This window comes from Tinamus guttatus, unplaced genomic scaffold (assembly GCF_059628265.1).
Source record: "Tinamus guttatus ecotype Peru unplaced genomic scaffold, ASM5962826v1 Tinamus_guttatus_pri_ptg000131l, whole genome shotgun sequence".
Classification (NCBI taxonomy): Eukaryota; Metazoa; Chordata; class Aves; order Tinamiformes; family Tinamidae; genus Tinamus; species Tinamus guttatus.
This window is the reverse complement of record NW_028288665.1, coordinates 4,312,141-4,331,144: the sequence shown is the minus strand read 5'-3', so window position 1 is coordinate 4,331,144 and position 19,004 is coordinate 4,312,141. Positions and strand designations below refer to the sequence as shown.

General features: G+C 40.4%; 1 protein-coding gene across 1 annotated transcript in view; it reads right to left on the bottom strand.

The window, feature by feature from the left end:
* Positions 1-19,004, bottom strand: part of F13A1 (coagulation factor XIII A chain) — a 53,172-nt gene that overhangs the window by 8,914 nt on the left and 25,254 nt on the right. Inside the window, exons 6-12 of the mRNA XM_088521725.1 lie at positions 12,656-12,763; positions 10,569-10,743; positions 6,921-7,059; positions 3,082-3,185; positions 2,237-2,325; positions 1,652-1,805; positions 775-1,062 (exon numbers count right to left, since the gene is read on the bottom strand). Of these exons, the coding sequence (XP_088377851.1) occupies positions 775-1,062; positions 1,652-1,805; positions 2,237-2,325; positions 3,082-3,185; positions 6,921-7,059; positions 10,569-10,743; positions 12,656-12,763 (1,057 nt within the window). The remainder of the gene's footprint in view (positions 1-774; positions 1,063-1,651; positions 1,806-2,236; positions 2,326-3,081; positions 3,186-6,920; positions 7,060-10,568; positions 10,744-12,655; positions 12,764-19,004) is intronic.

Below are 19,004 nucleotides of genomic sequence, written 5' to 3'. Positions count from 1 at the left end.
GAAAGTGACTGCCATGGATGGTAGGAAACAGCTTGGTTATATCTAAAAGAACATCCGCTTTCCCTACTGTGAACAGCGCAAAATCCAGCCTTCAGCAATATATGCTAGGCTGCAAGGAACTGCTTTTTTCATGAGAAGAGAGGGGAAAGATCTCCCCAACACAGTTCAGAGGGCACTAGAAAAAGCAAATGCTGCATCTGTAAAGCTCACCTTAATGATGTGTGCGTATGTCACAAATGTCTCTGCTGTAGATAGTAGCACATTCTACTTTCAGAGGAGCATTTTAGATCACTGTAAAAGTACAAACCATGAACTACCCAGTCCTCCAGCCAGCTGTGCATCTAGAACAGCTTTGAGCCTCTCCCTTGTCAGGTTCTTCCAAGAAAGTCAAGACATTCACCCCTTTCTGTCCCTGCAAATTGCACCTGTGGAACCAGAACTTTTTCTTCTCTTCCTGAGCTACTGCAAGGAGACTTGAAGTTATGAAAGATGATACCTTGAAGCTTAATAAGTGCATGCCTTCTCTTTCTTTTGTACTAAATGAGAATAGTTAACAGTTCCCAGACATGCAGGTGTGGGAAAAGCATTATACGGGGAGGAGCAGCCTGAAGAAACAAGTCTAAAGAATGACACTGGTAGCAGGGCCAGGAATGGAAATGATACCCTATCCCTAAACTACTAGAACTTGGTCTACCATGAGCAGAAACTTTTTTGATGGTTAATGACACAAAGGAAAAATGCTAGCAGGTTTGGAAACAAGTATCTCGGTCTTACATGCGGAGGGTTCCAGTGTCACATTGAAAGTGCGATTCTTGAATTCACTCTTCGTGACTCCTGTATAAAACACTATATTTCCCGAAAAGTATGCAGTAGCACTGTAGAAGTTCTGGCTTTTGTTCTTGAAAGTTATAGTGACTTTAAAGTCACTACCAAGGATTGCCTTTTGTACTTGGAAGTCCATGTCAACATCCGTCTGTGGATGATACACAGTATCTTGGGTAACTTGCTTTTTAACACCATACATCACAGCAGTCTCAAGAGCCAGTCTCTCCTCATCTGAGCCTAGAAGTGAAAAAAAAAATCATATTAAAAGAGAAACAGGAGTACTGTATTAGCCTAATCATCAGTCACATAGGTGCACTACCACAAGGTGGTTGAAATGAAAAGGATATTGAAGTTTCCTGTGATAAAGTTAAACTTCAGAAGAATTTCACAGCTTCCAAGTGATTTGTTCTTAAAGGTTCAAGACATACCTGATAGTTTCAGTGCTGTTAATGGAGATACAATTATTTACTCTATATGAACATCTGTCCCTCTTGTCTCAAACATCAGTAAGAAATGCTTAAACAGGTGTAAAGAAATCCCACAACTGTTCTGAATCCTTCAAGTTACTCCATGACTATTCTCTGTTTTCTCTATAGTTCGCCCAGTCTGAACCATTTCTGAGCAGCAAACAAAGCTTGTGTTCTTATCAGTGAATCTGCAGTGTTTTGGGGGTGGAGTTAGAAATAAAGAGGGCACTTCAGAATTCAGAGTTTCACTTTGGAAGTTTTTGTGGAGCTCCTTCAGTGCCAGAAGTCTGTAAACACACAGTTAGGAATTGTTTGCAGTAAATCTACCTCAGTGAGGTCTACACACCACCTTGGATTACCTTCTTGGAACTTGTACTCCTCAGTGATGTCCATCATTCCATCACTCCCGATTTCCTTGGTCACAATCAACTGCCCAACATGGGTCATGTCAATTTTTTCAATCACTTGGGCTCCATTTTTTTCTCTTCTTGAGTAAACAATATCACTGTTCACCTATAACAGTAAATAAAAAAAGGACTGAATTAAGAGGAAGGAGGGAGGGAGTGGAAGGAAAGCCTGACTCCAAACAACGATATCTTGACTTAAAGTCCTACTAATTCCTCCCATTGAAATCCCATGTTTAAAATTAGGCACATGCTACATATACCACATAGCACATGCTATTTACAGCTTCAGAACACCAACCAGTGTAAATATGGATAGGCAAAAGAAATGAGTTCAAACCTGGGGAGCATGTTTACGCATTCTCTACACCAAAGAATGCATTTTCTACATGGAAGAGCTCTAAGCCATACAGAGGAGAATGATTCACAGATCACTGCATAGAACACTGCAGTCCATAAATTGCAGTGGAGCCCTTTTTTCTGTCTCACCTATATTCCCACCGATGTCACTCAATATAGTAAATTTTTTCAGGTATGTACCTCAGCAAAGACAAAAGGAGCATCAAACTGGAAGCAAACATGACCATGTTTAACAGCTTGAACTGAAGTTGGGCCACATCTGTACATACCTGTGAAAGAAAAGAGAGTGAGCAAGAGAATGAGTAATTTTTGTAATTAAAAACATATCAAAATGTTTTAATTTCTCACATAAAAAAAAAAAACCCTCAGTTTTTGTGAGCTTGTTCAATAGTTTATTAGAGTTTAGTCTCTTGACCAAGAAGTTAAAAGCTTCATTTCCATTGACAGTCTTCTAAAACACACAGCCTCAAGTCTGAAGCTACCAAATTGTTTGGTTCTGCAAATTCTAGTGTAAGCCTCAACTGCTAGATGTGCAAATAAGGCTGGTTTTGGTTAAAGCTATCATTTTGGGAGGACTCATTCAGACTATGGGTATAGAAACACCTTAAAGCAAATCTGCTTGAATGATCCTTTATGAACAGGAAAACTAAGGACTGGGAAGAAACAGCAGTGAATTTTCACTTTTTCTCCCTTGTCTAGAGCTTGCCCAGGCAGTGTACTGATGGCCCCAAAAACTGTCTGACATATAATGGAGGAGAAACACTTTGATCTGGCACAAGTACAGGTTCTTTAAAAAATGTGTAAGTGATGTTTTGGCAAGGAGATTACATCTCTTCTGCATCCAACAGGACTCTCCTCATGCAGAATTTTGTGCTCGTGCCTTGTGATCAGTGGCACAGGAAGGACATATGCAATTTATATCTCAGAACAAGAGACTCGCCCTGGCCTACCTATCATCAACTCTTCCTTTGTCACAAAGAACCAAAGCATTGTAAAGGAAGATAAGGAACATCAAGCAATGTTACCATCACTAGTTTCCTGGGGTGTCCCATCAACAACCTGCCATCCTCCGAAACCAACAGGAAGATCAGGTCTGGACATCCAAGCTTCATTCCAACAATGATAGTTCCTTATCAGGAGATGAGACCATAAAATTAAATTCTTGGAAAACAGCATAAAAAATAAAACAAACTCATGTCTTTATGTAACACTACTGCTTCACTAAACACATTTGCCAATGTAGGGGCGAAGAAGTCTATACTTGAAAAACGATCTGTTCAGATATAACAGTTTTGTTTCTGTTCAAACCTGCAGGCCCAAATCCTTCATTGTTGTTCCTTGATTCCAACTGAGGAAGCTTTGTAATTCCCCTACTGTCTGATGAAGCAATTGTCTCTGACAAGAGCTTCCATTCCCTGGAGATTATTGAGGTACATGAAGAGATACAAAATCCCTCTTAAACCATGTCCCCAAAAGGAGCATATGATGAGAGGGTCAGAGTCTTCTATCGGTGGAGAACACCTCCAACTCAATGTGCCCACTAAGACAAACTTTGAAACTTTTTCAAGCCATCGAAGATTGCTTCACATCCAGTTGAAGATCTGCCATTGAAGATCTAGTTCATACCTAGTACAACTGAAGCTTTAGCACCATTGGTACATTTGTTTCCATGTCTCAAAACAAACATGCTTATCTGGTTTATATTAAAGGAGGCTCGTGCTGATTGATAAAATGACCCTACATAAATGTCACAAAAATATCCTCACTGGAGATTCCGTACAAAGGCTTTCCAGTGCCCCATACCAGTGAGGAGGTCAGATCTCCTAGAACATAGTTTTCCATAAAATCCACCTTAAGACCACCATAAAACCCACTGTGGGCCAAGTGCTGGCTTTGGAGCCCAGAAAAGTATGGTGAAAGGTGTATTTATCTGAGTGCTTTACCTATGCACCCAGACTTGTAATGTCCCCACCTGGCTGCATATTCAGGAAAAAGGAAAACAAACAAGCAAAACAAACAAGCAAGCAAACAAAAACCCCCAAACCAAACTAAGGAAGAAAGCCCAAACAACTTCAGGTCTGCTCGTTTAAATCTGCCCACAACGTTTCAGAGTATTTTTAGGATGAGCAGAAAAGGCAGATCCTGTAACTTTCTTCTTGCAATATTATCAGCACTCAAGGGAAAGTATAAACAAGTAAGAAAGATCACCTAGGAAGAGAGTCTTGCTGCAAAGTATCTGAGTTGCATTACTGAAAAAAAAAAAGGAGGAGTATAGAAAGGGTCGATTTTGCTCGCAAATTATATATATCCCAGAGCAGATATGAATAAAATTTTATCTGTGTAGCCACTGATACAGCCCTTATTACTATGATATTAGCAACCAAAATGGGGATTGTTAAATTCTGACCATTTCATTAATAACAGGTGAAAACCAGTTGTGAAGCAGCACTGGAAGGATCTGAGGCTTGTCTAACAAGACATTTCAAAGTGAAAATGAAAGCCTGGATCAGGAAAAAGCTTGTCAGTTAGGAAAGTTAATGAAGCAGCACTACAGAAAAGGAATTATTCAAGGAAAATGACACACTCTTGGAGAATTTTTTATGTTGCTGGGAGTAGTCAATGCTGAATCATGCTTGCAGAGCCTTGCTGAGGGCTACCAGGAAATGGGGGCACATTTCATGGCAGGTGGGTTTTTGAAAGCTGTTATGCTGAGATGTGAGAGAGACAATCCCTACCCTGAAGCGCTCACCGGTTTACTTTGAATCAAACTCAGATGTGTCATTGGCTTTGTGTTCTGCAGAAGAGCAACCTGAAGAGCAGGCAGGAGGGAAGGATGAAAAAATTAAGGGGGTTAACAATGACAAAAATGACAGCTCTGCTTTGATCCTGTAACTAGATAATGCAATGTCTTATGTTTCTTTAGCCACTCTGGGAAACAGAGCCTTTCTCCCTGTTTATATTTGTACAATTTTTGGTGCAATGAGATGGGTATTTCTTTAGATCTACTGCCATGCAAACAATAAATATGCCTAATGTACAGGGAGATATTGTATATGAATGGGCAGAAAAATGTAGCTTGTTCTATACAGGCTTTAGCATGAGGTAAATGAGAGGAATGTTTCTCTCTCCAAAATGTATCAGAAACTTCTATCACTCTGATAGAAATGAGCACAACTGAGGACCTGGCTCTGTAGCCATAATTTGTTAAACTGAATTGTAGTTCTTATATTCTACAGCAAGCCTGGGACATTAAGGAAAGTAAGAATGGCTGTACCGATCAATGTGGTGACCATTAAATATTTACAGAGATAATTACGAATAGACTAAACAAAGTGATGGGGGAATTAATAAAAGATGACCAGGTGGGGTTTATGCCTTGAAGACAATTTAAGAAGGGTACTTCATATTGCTTATGAGGCAGGCACATGCTGCAACCAGCTGCTGCCCTTTCACTAACTAATGAGCACAGGCATTGGGATTGAGAGACACATTAGGAGAAATGTGAGGCGGAAGTGAAGGGGAGGGCAGAGGGCTCAGAAGGGCTCACTGCAGGGCTGGACATGGATGAACCCACCTGGGGCCTGCTGGCTTCAAACAAGTTTCTGCTGAGGTACTGATGTTGGTCTGTTCAGCCCTCACAGTAGGAGCTAGTCTTGGTTCTCATCCAAGAGAAGTATTTCTTAAGTGTCTTTATATCACCATTAAGAAAGACAGGGAGGACAAAGTAAGGGGACAGAGCTGTACTGATGGGCCCAAATCCGGCCAGCTTTATAAAAATAACTTTTTGCAAACTCTGTGTAATTCTGTATATGTGTTTTGCTGTGATTGTTTCCTATCCTGAGGGAGAAAATGCTCTTTAATAAAAATAAATAAATGTCAGAGGGAATCAGAGGGACCCCACACTCAGAGATTGATTAGACTAAAAATCCTGGCTCCGAGTATCTCTGAAGTCCAAGGGTATTTAAAATCTGAAGACTGAACAGCTCCAGCAGTTCAAGGCAATAGAAATGATATATTAATAAAGAAAAAATGCTCTGTTTTCAGTTTGCAGGAGTTTATAAAAAAGTGAGAAATACATTTAAAAAATCATTATGATACCTTGGACTTGTCCTTTAAAAAGAAAAAAAAATAGAAAAGAAAGTAGTAATAAAAATAAAATCAAGGTTTAGAAACAAGCCATTTAAGGCCTGCATGTGGACTGCCATTGGGTATTACAGAGAAATGGAGAAAAGGACACAAAGGAGAAATGAAAAGAGGTGTATGCTATATTAACTTATGCCCAAAGGGTTATGTGCACCATGTACTAATAAATACACCAGGAGGATAAAGGGATGAACAAGAGCCTTCAAAAAGTAATCAAGTCAAGAAAAAGTGAACATAACATGGGAGGCTGAGATCCTGGTTCTTCAGCTGATGTAAAACTGCATACCGATTTCATGGAACACTTTCATGGACCATTTGGGAATCTGTTCTTGACATTGAATAGGACAAGTATCTCCTAAATATGGGAGATCATAGACAGAGGTCACATTCAACGCTTCACCTTGAGGAGGAGAGACTTGAAGCCCAGTAAGCCACAGATAATTTCTTCTGAACAGATAATAAAATCAATATGTACTACACTTCTCATGCCGTACAGGTGACTATAAAATTTTGAGTAGAAAGTTACAAAACTGTCTTCTCCAAAATAATAGAGCCCATCTCTTGCATCCGAGGGGGAGCTATTTTCTTAAATCTGATGATCGTGTTTCAGTAACTTGTATGATATACTGGCTTTTTAAAAATTATTATTATTTGCAGATGAACTGGATTATTTTGAAAGGTAATCTGACATAGGAAAGCTAGAAACTTGGAGAAAACTCACCAGATGGAGTCTTTTGTAGTTTTGGTGTCCACTTTCCCTTCTTCATCCAGATAGAAGTCTAACTGCAAATTGGCATTGTTATCATGGGCAGAAGAATAGTTTGTAATAACTCTTGCAGGTATTCCCAAGCACCTCAGAACTGTGGCAAAGAGAAAAGTGTAATGAGAAGGACAAATACTAGGAGATTGTGCTCACATATATATGACAAGATGAGCAGGGAGAAATTATAAATAATGAGAATTAACAGGAAAAACCTCAGTCACTTTAACCTCCAAAATTCTTCCTGTCTGCCTTTAATATACCCTATCTGGTTCTAAAATGGCCAGCTTTCAGTATATGTAATAACATAATGGCTTAAGCTATGTCTCCATCCTCTGGCTTGTGATCTTCCAAGAAATGTGAAATACACTCAGCCTCCAGTAAGTCAGTACCATGCTAAAATAAAGAAGATTAGAAAGAGTCTTCTTTTGCTCGATTTGGAGCTTTCCTGTTTACCAGTTGCCATCAGAAGGAATCTGGAGAATGCAAAGAAAAAAGCAGAAACTGACCAATAAGAGGCGGGGTGTGGGGGAGGGTGGAGAGCTGCATTATATGCAAGAGAAATGTCAGCATTAGAGAGTCAGAACAAAATGCACTACATAATTAATATTGATGGTTAGGTAATAGTGTTTTGGAGTCAATAGTTCCTTCCAATAAAGGATCTTAAGGGGAGGATCCAATCCTCCTTTCCTTCCACACACCCCACCCCAAATCTCCAAAATTTCAGAACATCACAACGTAGCTGATGACTCCATTCAACAGGTGGTAAATTGAGAAGTGTGTAAAAGCTATGGCTACTTCTGAAGTATAGGGGCCTATCACTGGCATTCTGTACTTGTGGTGCACTCTGAGTGATAGAAACAGACATGGAGCATGGCCCCAAGGGGAGAGTAGGGCTGTGGGGTGAGACATCTGCTCAGCTTGTCCAGATGAAACTTTTTCTCTCTCAGGGAAAAAAAGTTCCGCCTTTTAGATTCAAGGGCCAACAAGCTTCTGCTCAAAGCAGAAGGTTTGAGGAAAAAGAAGATTGAAAATCCTATTTGAAAACAGTTCTGATGCTGCAATGCTGAGCAGCTCTTCCTGATACTGCTGGGTTTTGTATATTCATTAGTGTCACTACTGTGACTCCCAATAAAGAATATTCATTCATTCATTCCAAGTTACTGGATGACAAATTACCTGGATGCATCCAATACCATATGTACCTATTGATTAAACTTAATTCAAACGTCCTCCCAGGCTTCCAGCACATGAGCCTTCAGGGCTCATTGAAAATAATTTGTCTGACAATTTCAAGATTAATGGCCATTTTTCAGAATGTTTTAGCATTTTTAACAGAGGACTATCCAAAGTGCACAATGTAGTGGTCACAATGATAAGACACTGGCAACTGCAAAAAAAAAATCAAAATACAACTCAAAACAATATTTTTAGTCCAGCATGCCTGCCCAGACCTTTGCTCTCCTCTCTTTGGAGTAGACAGTAGTCCGATATAGCAGAGGCTATGTACTAGATGGTATCTTAATTTCATAATGTTCAAACAAACATCATACTTTCGCAAACCTTGCACTACTATGTGCTGGATCTTTTATTTGACTGAATTAGCCCCTGAACTGACTAATTCTGCCCCAGATAAATGTGCTTTTCTATTTAAAACAGTAGGTCCCACGTCCCTGCTGCATAGCTCTAGTTTTACAGTGAGTGGCCTACAGGCAAAATAATGTACAGTAGTGAGTCAGGGCTGGTGACGGGTGGAAAGTAGAAGACCTGGTATGTGTGTTTGCAATCTAGAGAAAAACAGATGATGCTACTGATAGAGAATACCAGTGGATTTCTCTGGTGGAAACCAGTATGAGGCACTGAATGTATAAGACACATTTGCAAGGACCTTTTCAAACCTGCTGCATTTTGCGGAGACTCTAGAGACTCAAGGACAGACCATATGACCTTGGGTTTCTTGTGTGTGGTTTATTGCTGATACGGCCAAGAACAGAGTGAACCATTTAACGTGTGGAAGGATAGAACTCCTACCATCTCCCTCTTCTTAACAGAAAACGTGGATCAGATACATGAAAGGAAAGCAGAAAAACCTGAAAGAAGAAAAAAACTGCAGTTGTGAGAATTCTGTGCCATAAGAAGGCTAGATGGTCAGAAAAGAACTTAGTTCTGGAGGAACTTGCTGTTCTGAATAGCTTTTGAACCACCTCAGTTATCAAAAACAAGTTATGAAATTCTATTATCCAAATTGGAAGAAATTTATGCCCAGAATGATATATATGTATGCAAAATGGCTGAAAATAATGTAGAAATGTCCAAGGTTGCCTGAGGGTGAAGAACCAGTCTTGTAACATGGCATTAATTATGCAATTTCCATGTTTGCTGCAGGAGATGAGTGATTAACATCTTTCAGTTTTGTTAGAAGTATAATGCTATTCCTTAAGAGGGTAGTGCATGTGACAGTGTTGAGCAAGATGGAAAGGGGAAGGGGTTCATGGGAAGAGTTTCTATAATTTTCTCATCATGACTTAAATACAAGAACCAAAGTTTAGACCTTCATAGGTGTCTGAAAACTTCCTAATGAAAAACAGACTCCAAGTCTGCAGAAATGTCTACTGTGCCTTCCCTGGTCCTAGGCTGATCTGCACCCCTCCACCCTCCCAGTTTGAAGAACTTCAAATGTCCATAGCGAGATCATATAGGCATAAGAAAGACTTTCTTTTTAGTGTCATAGCATCTGCTATTGGCTGTTGTCACAAGCATAGGAACTGCCTGACTGACTGCATTGACAAAGGCCACTTGACACAAGGATGCCTGGTCACTGCTCTCTGCAGAATGCACTGCTTTTACACTACAGAGTCTTCTTTGACTGCTAATACTCTGTGGTGTGTTTCAGTACATAGGCAGTGTTCATTTGGGATGATGATGTTAGCAAGTGCTAGATAATAAAAAATCAAGACCCATCCAACACTGTTCTCCCTACTGGGTTTTCAAACCTGCACTGCTTCTGCTGCTGCAGCATTGGTATTCTAGTTCAAACAAGTGTGTTTAATTTTATAGTGCTACACAACTGATAGGCCAGGCCATCATTTTGATCTTTGTTTTGACTCATAGATTTCATAGAAAATGTTGATAGTGTTCAGTAGGTAGTGCTACCTACTTGGGGAACAGTGGGGGAACAACCCATGATACACGAGTTGCTAGCCTCCCTGGAGCAGACATACCATCACATATGACTTATTGGGCAATAGTTTCATGTTGCAGATTTGGATAATAATCCTCCTGTTAATATGACATTGCCTATGAGAAATGTGGAGCCTGATGTGAGACTAGCTTTCTCTCTCCCAGTCCCAGACGTGTCCTTTGTGACTCACTGAACATATTTGACTTAATAAAGAGTTAAGAAATTTATGTGGAAGAACAGCCAAACTGAAAAAGATGCCAAAAGTTTATTTAAAGGATGTCTATTTTAGCCATGCATTTTTAAGTATCTCTGCTATTTAGTCCTGAACATTACAGAGCCAGGAAGTATTTTAGTTACTTTAACCTGAACTCTCTCTCTTTTATGTAAGAAGTGCATAGCAGAGTGGAGTTTTTCTTACTGATACTTACATGTGTTGAAGACACCAGCAAAAACCCAGCACTGACCATATCTCACTGGTTGTCTAGAACTGTAATATTCCAAGAGAATGTCCACACTTCCCGTCCACACTGAAGGTGCAACCCCGTAAGCGTAGCTGTTGTCCCAGGATCCAGCAATCACGCCATTATTATCCCTGGAATTGATCTAAAGACAAAGGAAATGAACATGATGGATGTCAGAGATGAATAATGAAGAGCTCTTTAACCTAGTAGACAAGATATGATGGGAGAGACCAAATATAGCCAAGTTTAGGCTAGAAATAAGACAGAAATGTCTAATAATGAAGTTAAAAAATGAATAGAACAGTCTTGCCAAGGGCCTTTGTGGATTCTCCATTACTGAACAATTTTAATCAAGGTCAGATGCTTGAAAATAATGTTGAAATTAACTCACCACACTGAGTATTCATGTTGTCTGTTTAGTAAGTTTTATTAATGCTACACATGTTCATTGATAAGTATTATTAATAAACATTACCTGAAAATCAAGCCCCAGAAAAGTTACACTCAATTCTTTCCCAATGTTGTTTTACTATCAGAATCCATCCAGAGATTTTAATAAAATCACTTCTGTTTACAGGAGACTTAAAGTGACTTACAGGCCACTGTTATTTTTAGAGTAAAATCTAATTTCTTCAGTCCAGCACATATAAAACAAGAAGGAATTTGCCGTGTAAGTTTTCCCTTTGTAAGATTATACAATGTGTGGAGTTTTGCTGACTAATAGCTAAATTGATAGGCATTAAGGAGTAACACATTTCCTATTTGCAATTTGAACCAAACTGGGCTGTGCGAAAAGCTCATTCACTCTGTACCTTTTAATTACGTTAAAGTGGAACAGCTACACGCCAGCCAAATAAATCACAATTCTCATTTAAGGGCTTTTGGCTGGATTAACTACTGTTTTATAATTAGGAAATCGACTTCCTCTGAACCCTAGGACTGAATAAAGATAGGTATTCAGAGACATAAGCAAGGGGTTAAGAGGTTGTGCCCATCTCACTGCTGCAGGAAGCACTCCAAGAAAAGAAGCACTTCAAGGACAGGACAGCATTTGATCTTTAATTTGTGCTACAGACCATTGTCCTCTGGCTCTCCTCTAGCTGTAAAAAGAGGATGGATGGGACAAACTACCTGTCATTCAGTCTTGGGAAGTCTCAGAAAAATCCCAGCATTGGGACACTGATCCTCTCTGGGAGTGTGTGCTCCTCCTAGACAAGCTCAGTTGCACTTTGTGGCATTTTGAGGAAGAGAGCCCCAGTCCTGGCTCTTTGAGCTACCTTGTGCTGCTGGTTACCCACAAAACAGCTTCCCACAAGCCAAAATGATGATAGTGGATCCAAACAGGAATGTGGATAGGATGTAGGCACCTCTTCATTTCTTGTTCCAGAGGTCCGGATTTTAGACAGATAAAACTCTCACTGCCCTATGGCCTAACTTTTCAGATTGCTGGATCTGGCCCACCTAGTCCTGGATTTCCACAGGTGAACTTCTTCATCTGCCTAAAGTAGTTGAGCAGCTCAAAATTTAATTTAAATAAAAATTTAACTGATGCCCATAAAGTGTGTTTTTCTGCGTATGAGGCTTCAAGGGTCCCTCTGGTAAGTATTTTCTGTCCAAAACTACCACATACCTCTGAGCTCCAATAGGTCACCTAAGTCTTATAAATCAGACACGACAACACCCAGCCTTGCAATGTCTTAAGAATTCTTTGGGGTTAGTACTGCAGTCCATGTTAAGTCTCTATCTCATCTGACATGGAAGGAATAGCTTTATCAATTATGTAAGCTGAGACCACAGTGTCACAGGGAATGCTCTCATGCCTGAAAGTGCAATGTCGAAAAGTGACTCTCCTACCAGAGAGATACCCTTCTCAGAAAAAAACAGGGGGCTGACATTGGGATTTGATCCTTAGTGGAGTGAGACTCAAGAGGTCAGAGTGGACAGTTGGTCCGGCAGATGTTGGTGTGAGCCTATCAGTGCATGAGGGCCATTTAATCCAGCCTGGCTTTGAATCAAGAGTCACTTCTGACACAACTTAGACATCTACAACATACCACTGCAGAGGCAACACGGCAAATTTTGATTGGATTTCCACGCCCAGAGAGCTCCAGTTCTGCTTTGTCCATTAAGAACAGGCAAGCATCCAGAATGTTTTCTTCAAACTAGATAAAAGGAAGGAGGGAGAGAGAGAAACATAGGGAAGGTTGAGTCACTTTTTATTGTGGAAAGCAAAGACAAAATTATTGTTCATTGTTGTTATAGTAACTAGCCAGATTCAAAAATAGCTGATCTAGTCAAGTTAAATTTCTTTATTTAAAAATGCAATTTTATTCTAGAATGTTCATCCCTATTTAACAACAACAACAAAGTGTGGTTCTGTGAGAGAAAAGAAAGTATCATTTTCAATTCAGTTTCCGTCTGGGTTTGAGAAGGTTAAAATGGCAACACAGCCTTTTTGACAGCATATAAAATTTTACGTGATAACAAGAATATAATAGGAAGACATAATAATAACTACAAGAAGCTAATCTGCTCGCTAAGGACTTAATGTCCTTCACAGATTCACGACCTGATAACTTCAGATGACTCCTCTGCTCAGCTAGTGCAGTACTTAAGAGTTGACCAATAAATGTTTTGCCAAAGTTAATTTTGAGAATCTGTGTTTTAAAGTAAATTTAAAATATGCTTAAAATTGGCAAGGCAAAAGCTGACTGTATGGATTAATCCTGGTATAAGAAACATAGACATCAAAAAATGCCAAGTGACCTAAAGTAGTCTTCTTCAAAAATAGAGTAAAAAGGTGCCGTTTCTTCGATCCAGCATGAACAAGCACAGGAATGAATTGAGGGCAGAGGTGCCTAAATAGACCAGAAATCATTGTCACAGAACTTGCCCTGTGATATATTTCATTTTCCTTAGGAGAAATTGCATAGCAAACCAAAATTCCTTTGTCCCCTGCAAAATGTTAAGAGAGAGGGAAATGTACATTAATAAAATGAATGTCTTCCATATACACTGAAAACACAACATTATATTAACTTTCTAGCTGTGATGGAAACTCTGCTGAGCCCTTCCCCTTAGCATGCCACAATAGAAGGCTTTATGTTCTACATATGCCATCATTTCTTAAAGATACCAGTCATACAAATAGTATTTTTGCTCTCATGCTGAGCTGCAACTAAAGGTTGCCAGGTTGATTTTGTAACTGTCTCCAACCTAGCTCAAGGTTTCTCAGCAGTTGGGGGTGATCCAAGTTTTGCCTCGTGGAGAAAGATGGCTAGAGGCCAGGACAAGCTGCTGTTTTGCCAGCCTGGGGAAAGGCAGAGAAGGAGGCTGTGGGAGCCAACATGGGAGCCCTGAAGAGCCGCGAGTGTGGCTGCTCCTGAGGGGAAGCCAGAAGGGCCAGGGTGACCTCCTGGGAAGCCTACACTCTCCTTGGATTCTATCTCATAGGAAGCAGGCAAGCTCTGGCAAGAGCAAAGATGGCAGAGGAGTCACTCATCATTCTCAGCCGAGTGCTGCCCAAGGAAAGCACTCTTGTTTGCTTCTGCCTAGAGCTGATTTGCCACTCACTGCTTAGGGTACTACCACGCAATGAATGCAAGCATCCTCCAAGGCAACACACCTTATCATTATCCTGCTCCTTGGGATATCCTGTCATCCATACATGCATTATTATTAACTTCTCTGCAGAAGAAGTTCAGTAGTAACATCTTATTGTGTCATTGAGGAAAACTTAATTCTCATTGTTTGGGCAAAAAGGGAAAAGGGCGTGAGTGTTTCCCAGGGAAATACCTTCTGGTATGCTATTATCCCTGAGAAGCTGAATATTTGCACTGCGGACTCTCCAGTCCACTCCATTGATATATGATTCAGATAATCTCAGGTGAATGATTGCACTGTGAAGATCCTGTCTCCTAAGAAAATCCTCACAGCAGGTTATGTAAACCTTGGTTCCTTATACTCATCCCTCCTGCTTCAAGTTCACTTTTCTTCAAGTCTGTTCCAGTGATTTATCATTTTCTCCAGGACCAAAATCTGCTTCCTGCACTTGAAGTCATCATCAGTGTTTAACACTTGAGTTAAATCAACAGGAAGTTTACCCTGCAAATTAGATCGTTCTCCTCTACAGTTTATGAAACTGTCAATCTGGCCAGCATTCACTGAAAGAATAAGAAATAAACAAATTGCTATTGGTGTTGTTGCCTTTCACCTTAACACCTACTGAATGACATGAATGCCAGTGAAATAATTGGAATAACAAGACAGATAAAGGAAAAGCTGTTAAGCCTAGGTACCTTATAGTACCACAGTAGTGTAGGAGACAGAGTAGACCTAATACAGCCTAAAGCCAATTTGGCTCTTCATCACTATCTGGTATTTCACAAACTCTAAAGCAAACTAAATCACTTTCCAGGTCTCAATCTTAGCGTGCAAATGCTATCTCTAAGGAGGTGGACTAGAAACAGCACACAAAAAGCACAAACCCTTGAAATGTAAGAGGAAACAAATGGCGATAGGCAGTCAGGATATAGGAGTGAACTTGAGCAAGGCAGTATAAAGCAGGCATTGTCTGTTTGGCACAGCTAAAATGGAAATAAATAAATTGGATTCAAGACCAAAAAACTTTGGCAAAGCCACCTGGAAAAGACTGCTAATGGAAAAAAAATGGCATAAGAAAATAGGCAAAGAGATTCCTTCTGTATGCACACAAATTTGCACTGTAGTCTTAGTCAGACTGGCCCTTGGCGAGCATTCTCCTTTCACACTAACCTTTTTCTAACAGGTGACCTTTAAAACCATTTAAATCAAAATAAGAGGGGCTGCATCACCTTTTGCATCAGCTGAATTAGAGCCGTATTTTGTGCAGTCAGTTGCAAGCAGATGTGGTCTGATCTGACCAATGCACACGCCATAAAATTACATTTGCGCTGTAGGCTACAAAGTTAACACAGCTCAGCATGTGGACACGAGACAAGACAGCACAGAGAACTCTACCAGCCACCTGTTTAATTTTATTTTTTCTCACAAAAGAAAAAAAAAAGAAATGATCAATATAATATCCAACTTGCAACATTTCTCAACTAGAGAATTCCTCTGTGCCTAGATTTCTTCTAAAGTGAAATTTCCCCTGAAGCCCCTTTGGGCTTTCCTGAGTGACTGGCAATTTACATGTTCTAGGAAGAAAGAAAACAGACATTTTACAAGGAACACTTCCATCCTATTCATTACAGCCATGTTTCAGTTGGTCTGCTATTTTTTCTTCCTGGGTCCACTTTTTTGCCCTCCCTCCTTCTTAAATTGATGCCACTCATTGAAGACGGCAGTTGCAAGATTTACGTCCTACTCATAATCCAGTTTTGAACCATACTTTCCTTTTTAATTTACAGCTTGAGTAAAGTTTTCAACTGACCTTCTTCTAAGGATATTTTTTAGTCTAAGAATATTGCAGTGCATTGGGAAAAATCAGCAATGTAGGTTTGCCCCAATCTATCTGTATTTCTCTATATAACCATATACCTTAAACCTCTATGACTATATGTGACCTAATGCTTATTTACACTATTGTACAGGGCATACATACAATACACATGCATGTATGATATAGCCATAATATGGAACTTGCTATTCTTGCTGCTAGCATGTTCATCCACTCATACAAATGTTCTTTATCCTTAGCATCCAGAATTGCTGACTTCAGAACTGCTGAATTGAAGAATGCAGACGCATGTTTTTAATGTCTGGGAATTGCCTGCATCAGATCAAGAGCATCATGTCTACTAACTGAAAGTGAAGGAATTAGAAGGAAGCTTGTTTCTCCATCACTTTGCAGTTTGAGATGTCTGTTAAACCTATAAAAAATGAATGTTCCCATTAAAACTAGATTCCCCTGAATGTACCTGCCACACTTAGTTTGCACATGGACAAGTGATAACAAAAGGTGCACAACAGCGTGGGGGGAAATCACGCTCTCCAAGCTCAGAAAAAAATGGAATGAAAGAACATAATAAAGGGATATGAAACTGCCCTAATATCCTAGGCACAACTGTACTCTAATAAAAACAAATAGATAATGCAGTTTCTCTAAGAAGGCTTTTGTGTTAGAGAAGTGCCAGATTCATAGAAAATAAGCACCTCAGTCCATGCCATTATAGGCCACAAATTTAATATTGTTGGGCATAAATCCTTCAGCTGGTTTAAGAAGTATCTTCCACCTTCAGCCGCTTTGTCTCACTCTCCTCCACACATCTGTCACAGAGGGAATCCCAAATGTAGGAACTGAGCAAGCTGAAAGATAACTCAGGGAGAAAAAAATCAAGGCAATATTTATTCAGCTAGGTTAGCTCTCCAGTCTAATTCACTGCACAGCTACACAAACACTTGCAGGGGGAAGGAAGGACCAGGAGGGGGCATTTTTGGTCAATTTAAATGCACACCCAGCTTTGGCCTCAAGACATGATTCCATATCTCTTTATCTCAGAGGCATTTCCAGCTTATGGAATTGCCCCCCTTAATGCCTACCTTATTTAAGGGTTATTTTTAGCTTCAACAGGTTCACAGGCAGAGCTCACAAACAACTGCGCTGACACAACCAAAGAAAGGGTGCAGAGCTGGAAACTCCCTTAGGCAGCATTGCTTCAGGGAAAAAAAGGTGAAATTGTACCCTTAGATAAGGAAACAAGAGAGATACAAGCTCAAAGAATTCTCCAGGACAAGCACACTGGAAATCCATACAGCATAAGCTTTGCAGATGTTTTTAGATGAGGGAGAGAAAGCTAAACAAGAAGCTCTGCTCTGAGACGCCATATCTGAGAGGTGAAGAGAAAACTGGATGGATCCATGACCACAGCATTAAGAAAATTTCTTGACAGTTTCTTAATTACTCTGTTAGGAAAAAACAGTAGGTGAAATGAACCGAGTCCAAGAGTTGTCCATTGTTGCCCCCTGAGTGACAGTTAGGGCAACCTTAGCTCATTCTGATACCGCTCTTAAATGCTTTTTGTTTCTAATCCCTATACAGCAGCTTAATTTTTAAATCCTGCAGGGATTTTCAGGCTGTTTACTACTTACACATAGATTGCAGTAAAATAGGCAAGCAGCAAGTGTTTGATGTTGATGAAGACAGCAGGTCTAAGTGCATCAATACCACACTTCAACCTGATGGGGTGAGTTTCTCACCAGGCTTCAGAAGGCCTGAGAGCCTGAGTATATCAAGTCCAAACAGTGCAGGGAGAAATTCAACCCTCTCTCACTGTGGTGAGGAAATTTCAAACCATAGGACTAAATTGCAATTTGTTACAGGAGCTCTGTGAGAAATTGACCCGCAAGATGATGAGAATTATTTCTCCCAAGTTGCTAGAACTTAAAGAAGAGTCAAAAAAGAAAAAAATAACCTATTGCTGTGGTGTAGGGGAAAAATCTTTCCTCTTTTGCCGAATAGGTTTAAGCAGCTCCGCAGAGAGGGATTTGGGAGTCCTGGTTCACAACAGGATAACCATGAGTCAGCAGTGTGCCCTCGTAGCCAAGAAGGCCTGCATAGCCAAGGCCTGCGTAGCCAAGAAGGCCTGGGATCCTGGCCTGCATCAGGAGGAGCGTTGCCAGCAGGTCGAGGGAGGGGATCCTGCCCCTCTACTCAGATCTGATGAGGCTGCACCTGGAGTATTGGGTGCAGTTCTGCACTCCCCAGTACAAGAGGGACGGGGAACTTCTAGAGAGGGTCCAGTGTAGGGCCACAAAGATGATTAAGGAACTGGAGCATCTATCTTATGAGGAAAGACTAAGCGAGCAGGGCCTGTTTAGCCTAGAGAAGACTGAAAGGAGATCTGATCAATATGTGTAAGTATCTGAGGAGAGAATGTAGAGAGGATGGGGCCAAACTCTTCTTGGTGGCCACAGGTAGGACAAGGGGTTCATGTTGAAACGTAGGAAGTTCCATCTCCATGTGAGGAAGAACTTCTTTCCTCTGAGGGTGACAGAGCCCTGGAATAGGCTGCTGAGAGAGGCTGTGGAGTCTCCTTCTCTGGAGATCTTCCAGACCGGCCTGGATGCCACCCTATGCCACATGCTCTAGATGTCCCTGCTTGAGCGGAGGACTTGGCCTAGATGATCTCTAGAGGTCCCTTCCAACCTCAACCATTCTGTGACTCTGCCTGTATCCTGAAGAAGCAAAAATGTGGCAGAAGAAACACTACTATCTTATGAAAACATCAGCTAATGATCATAACTTTCAACAAGTAGTCTCTTAGTGTCTCAAATGAGCCCCTAAATCAAGATCTTTAAATAGCAGATATTAGGAAATTACTGTTTTGGATTAGGCATATATCCATTTCATACAATTTTAAAATTATGTGCCTTATGTTTCTCAGGTAGACACCAATAATGCACTCCAGAGCCCACAGTCTC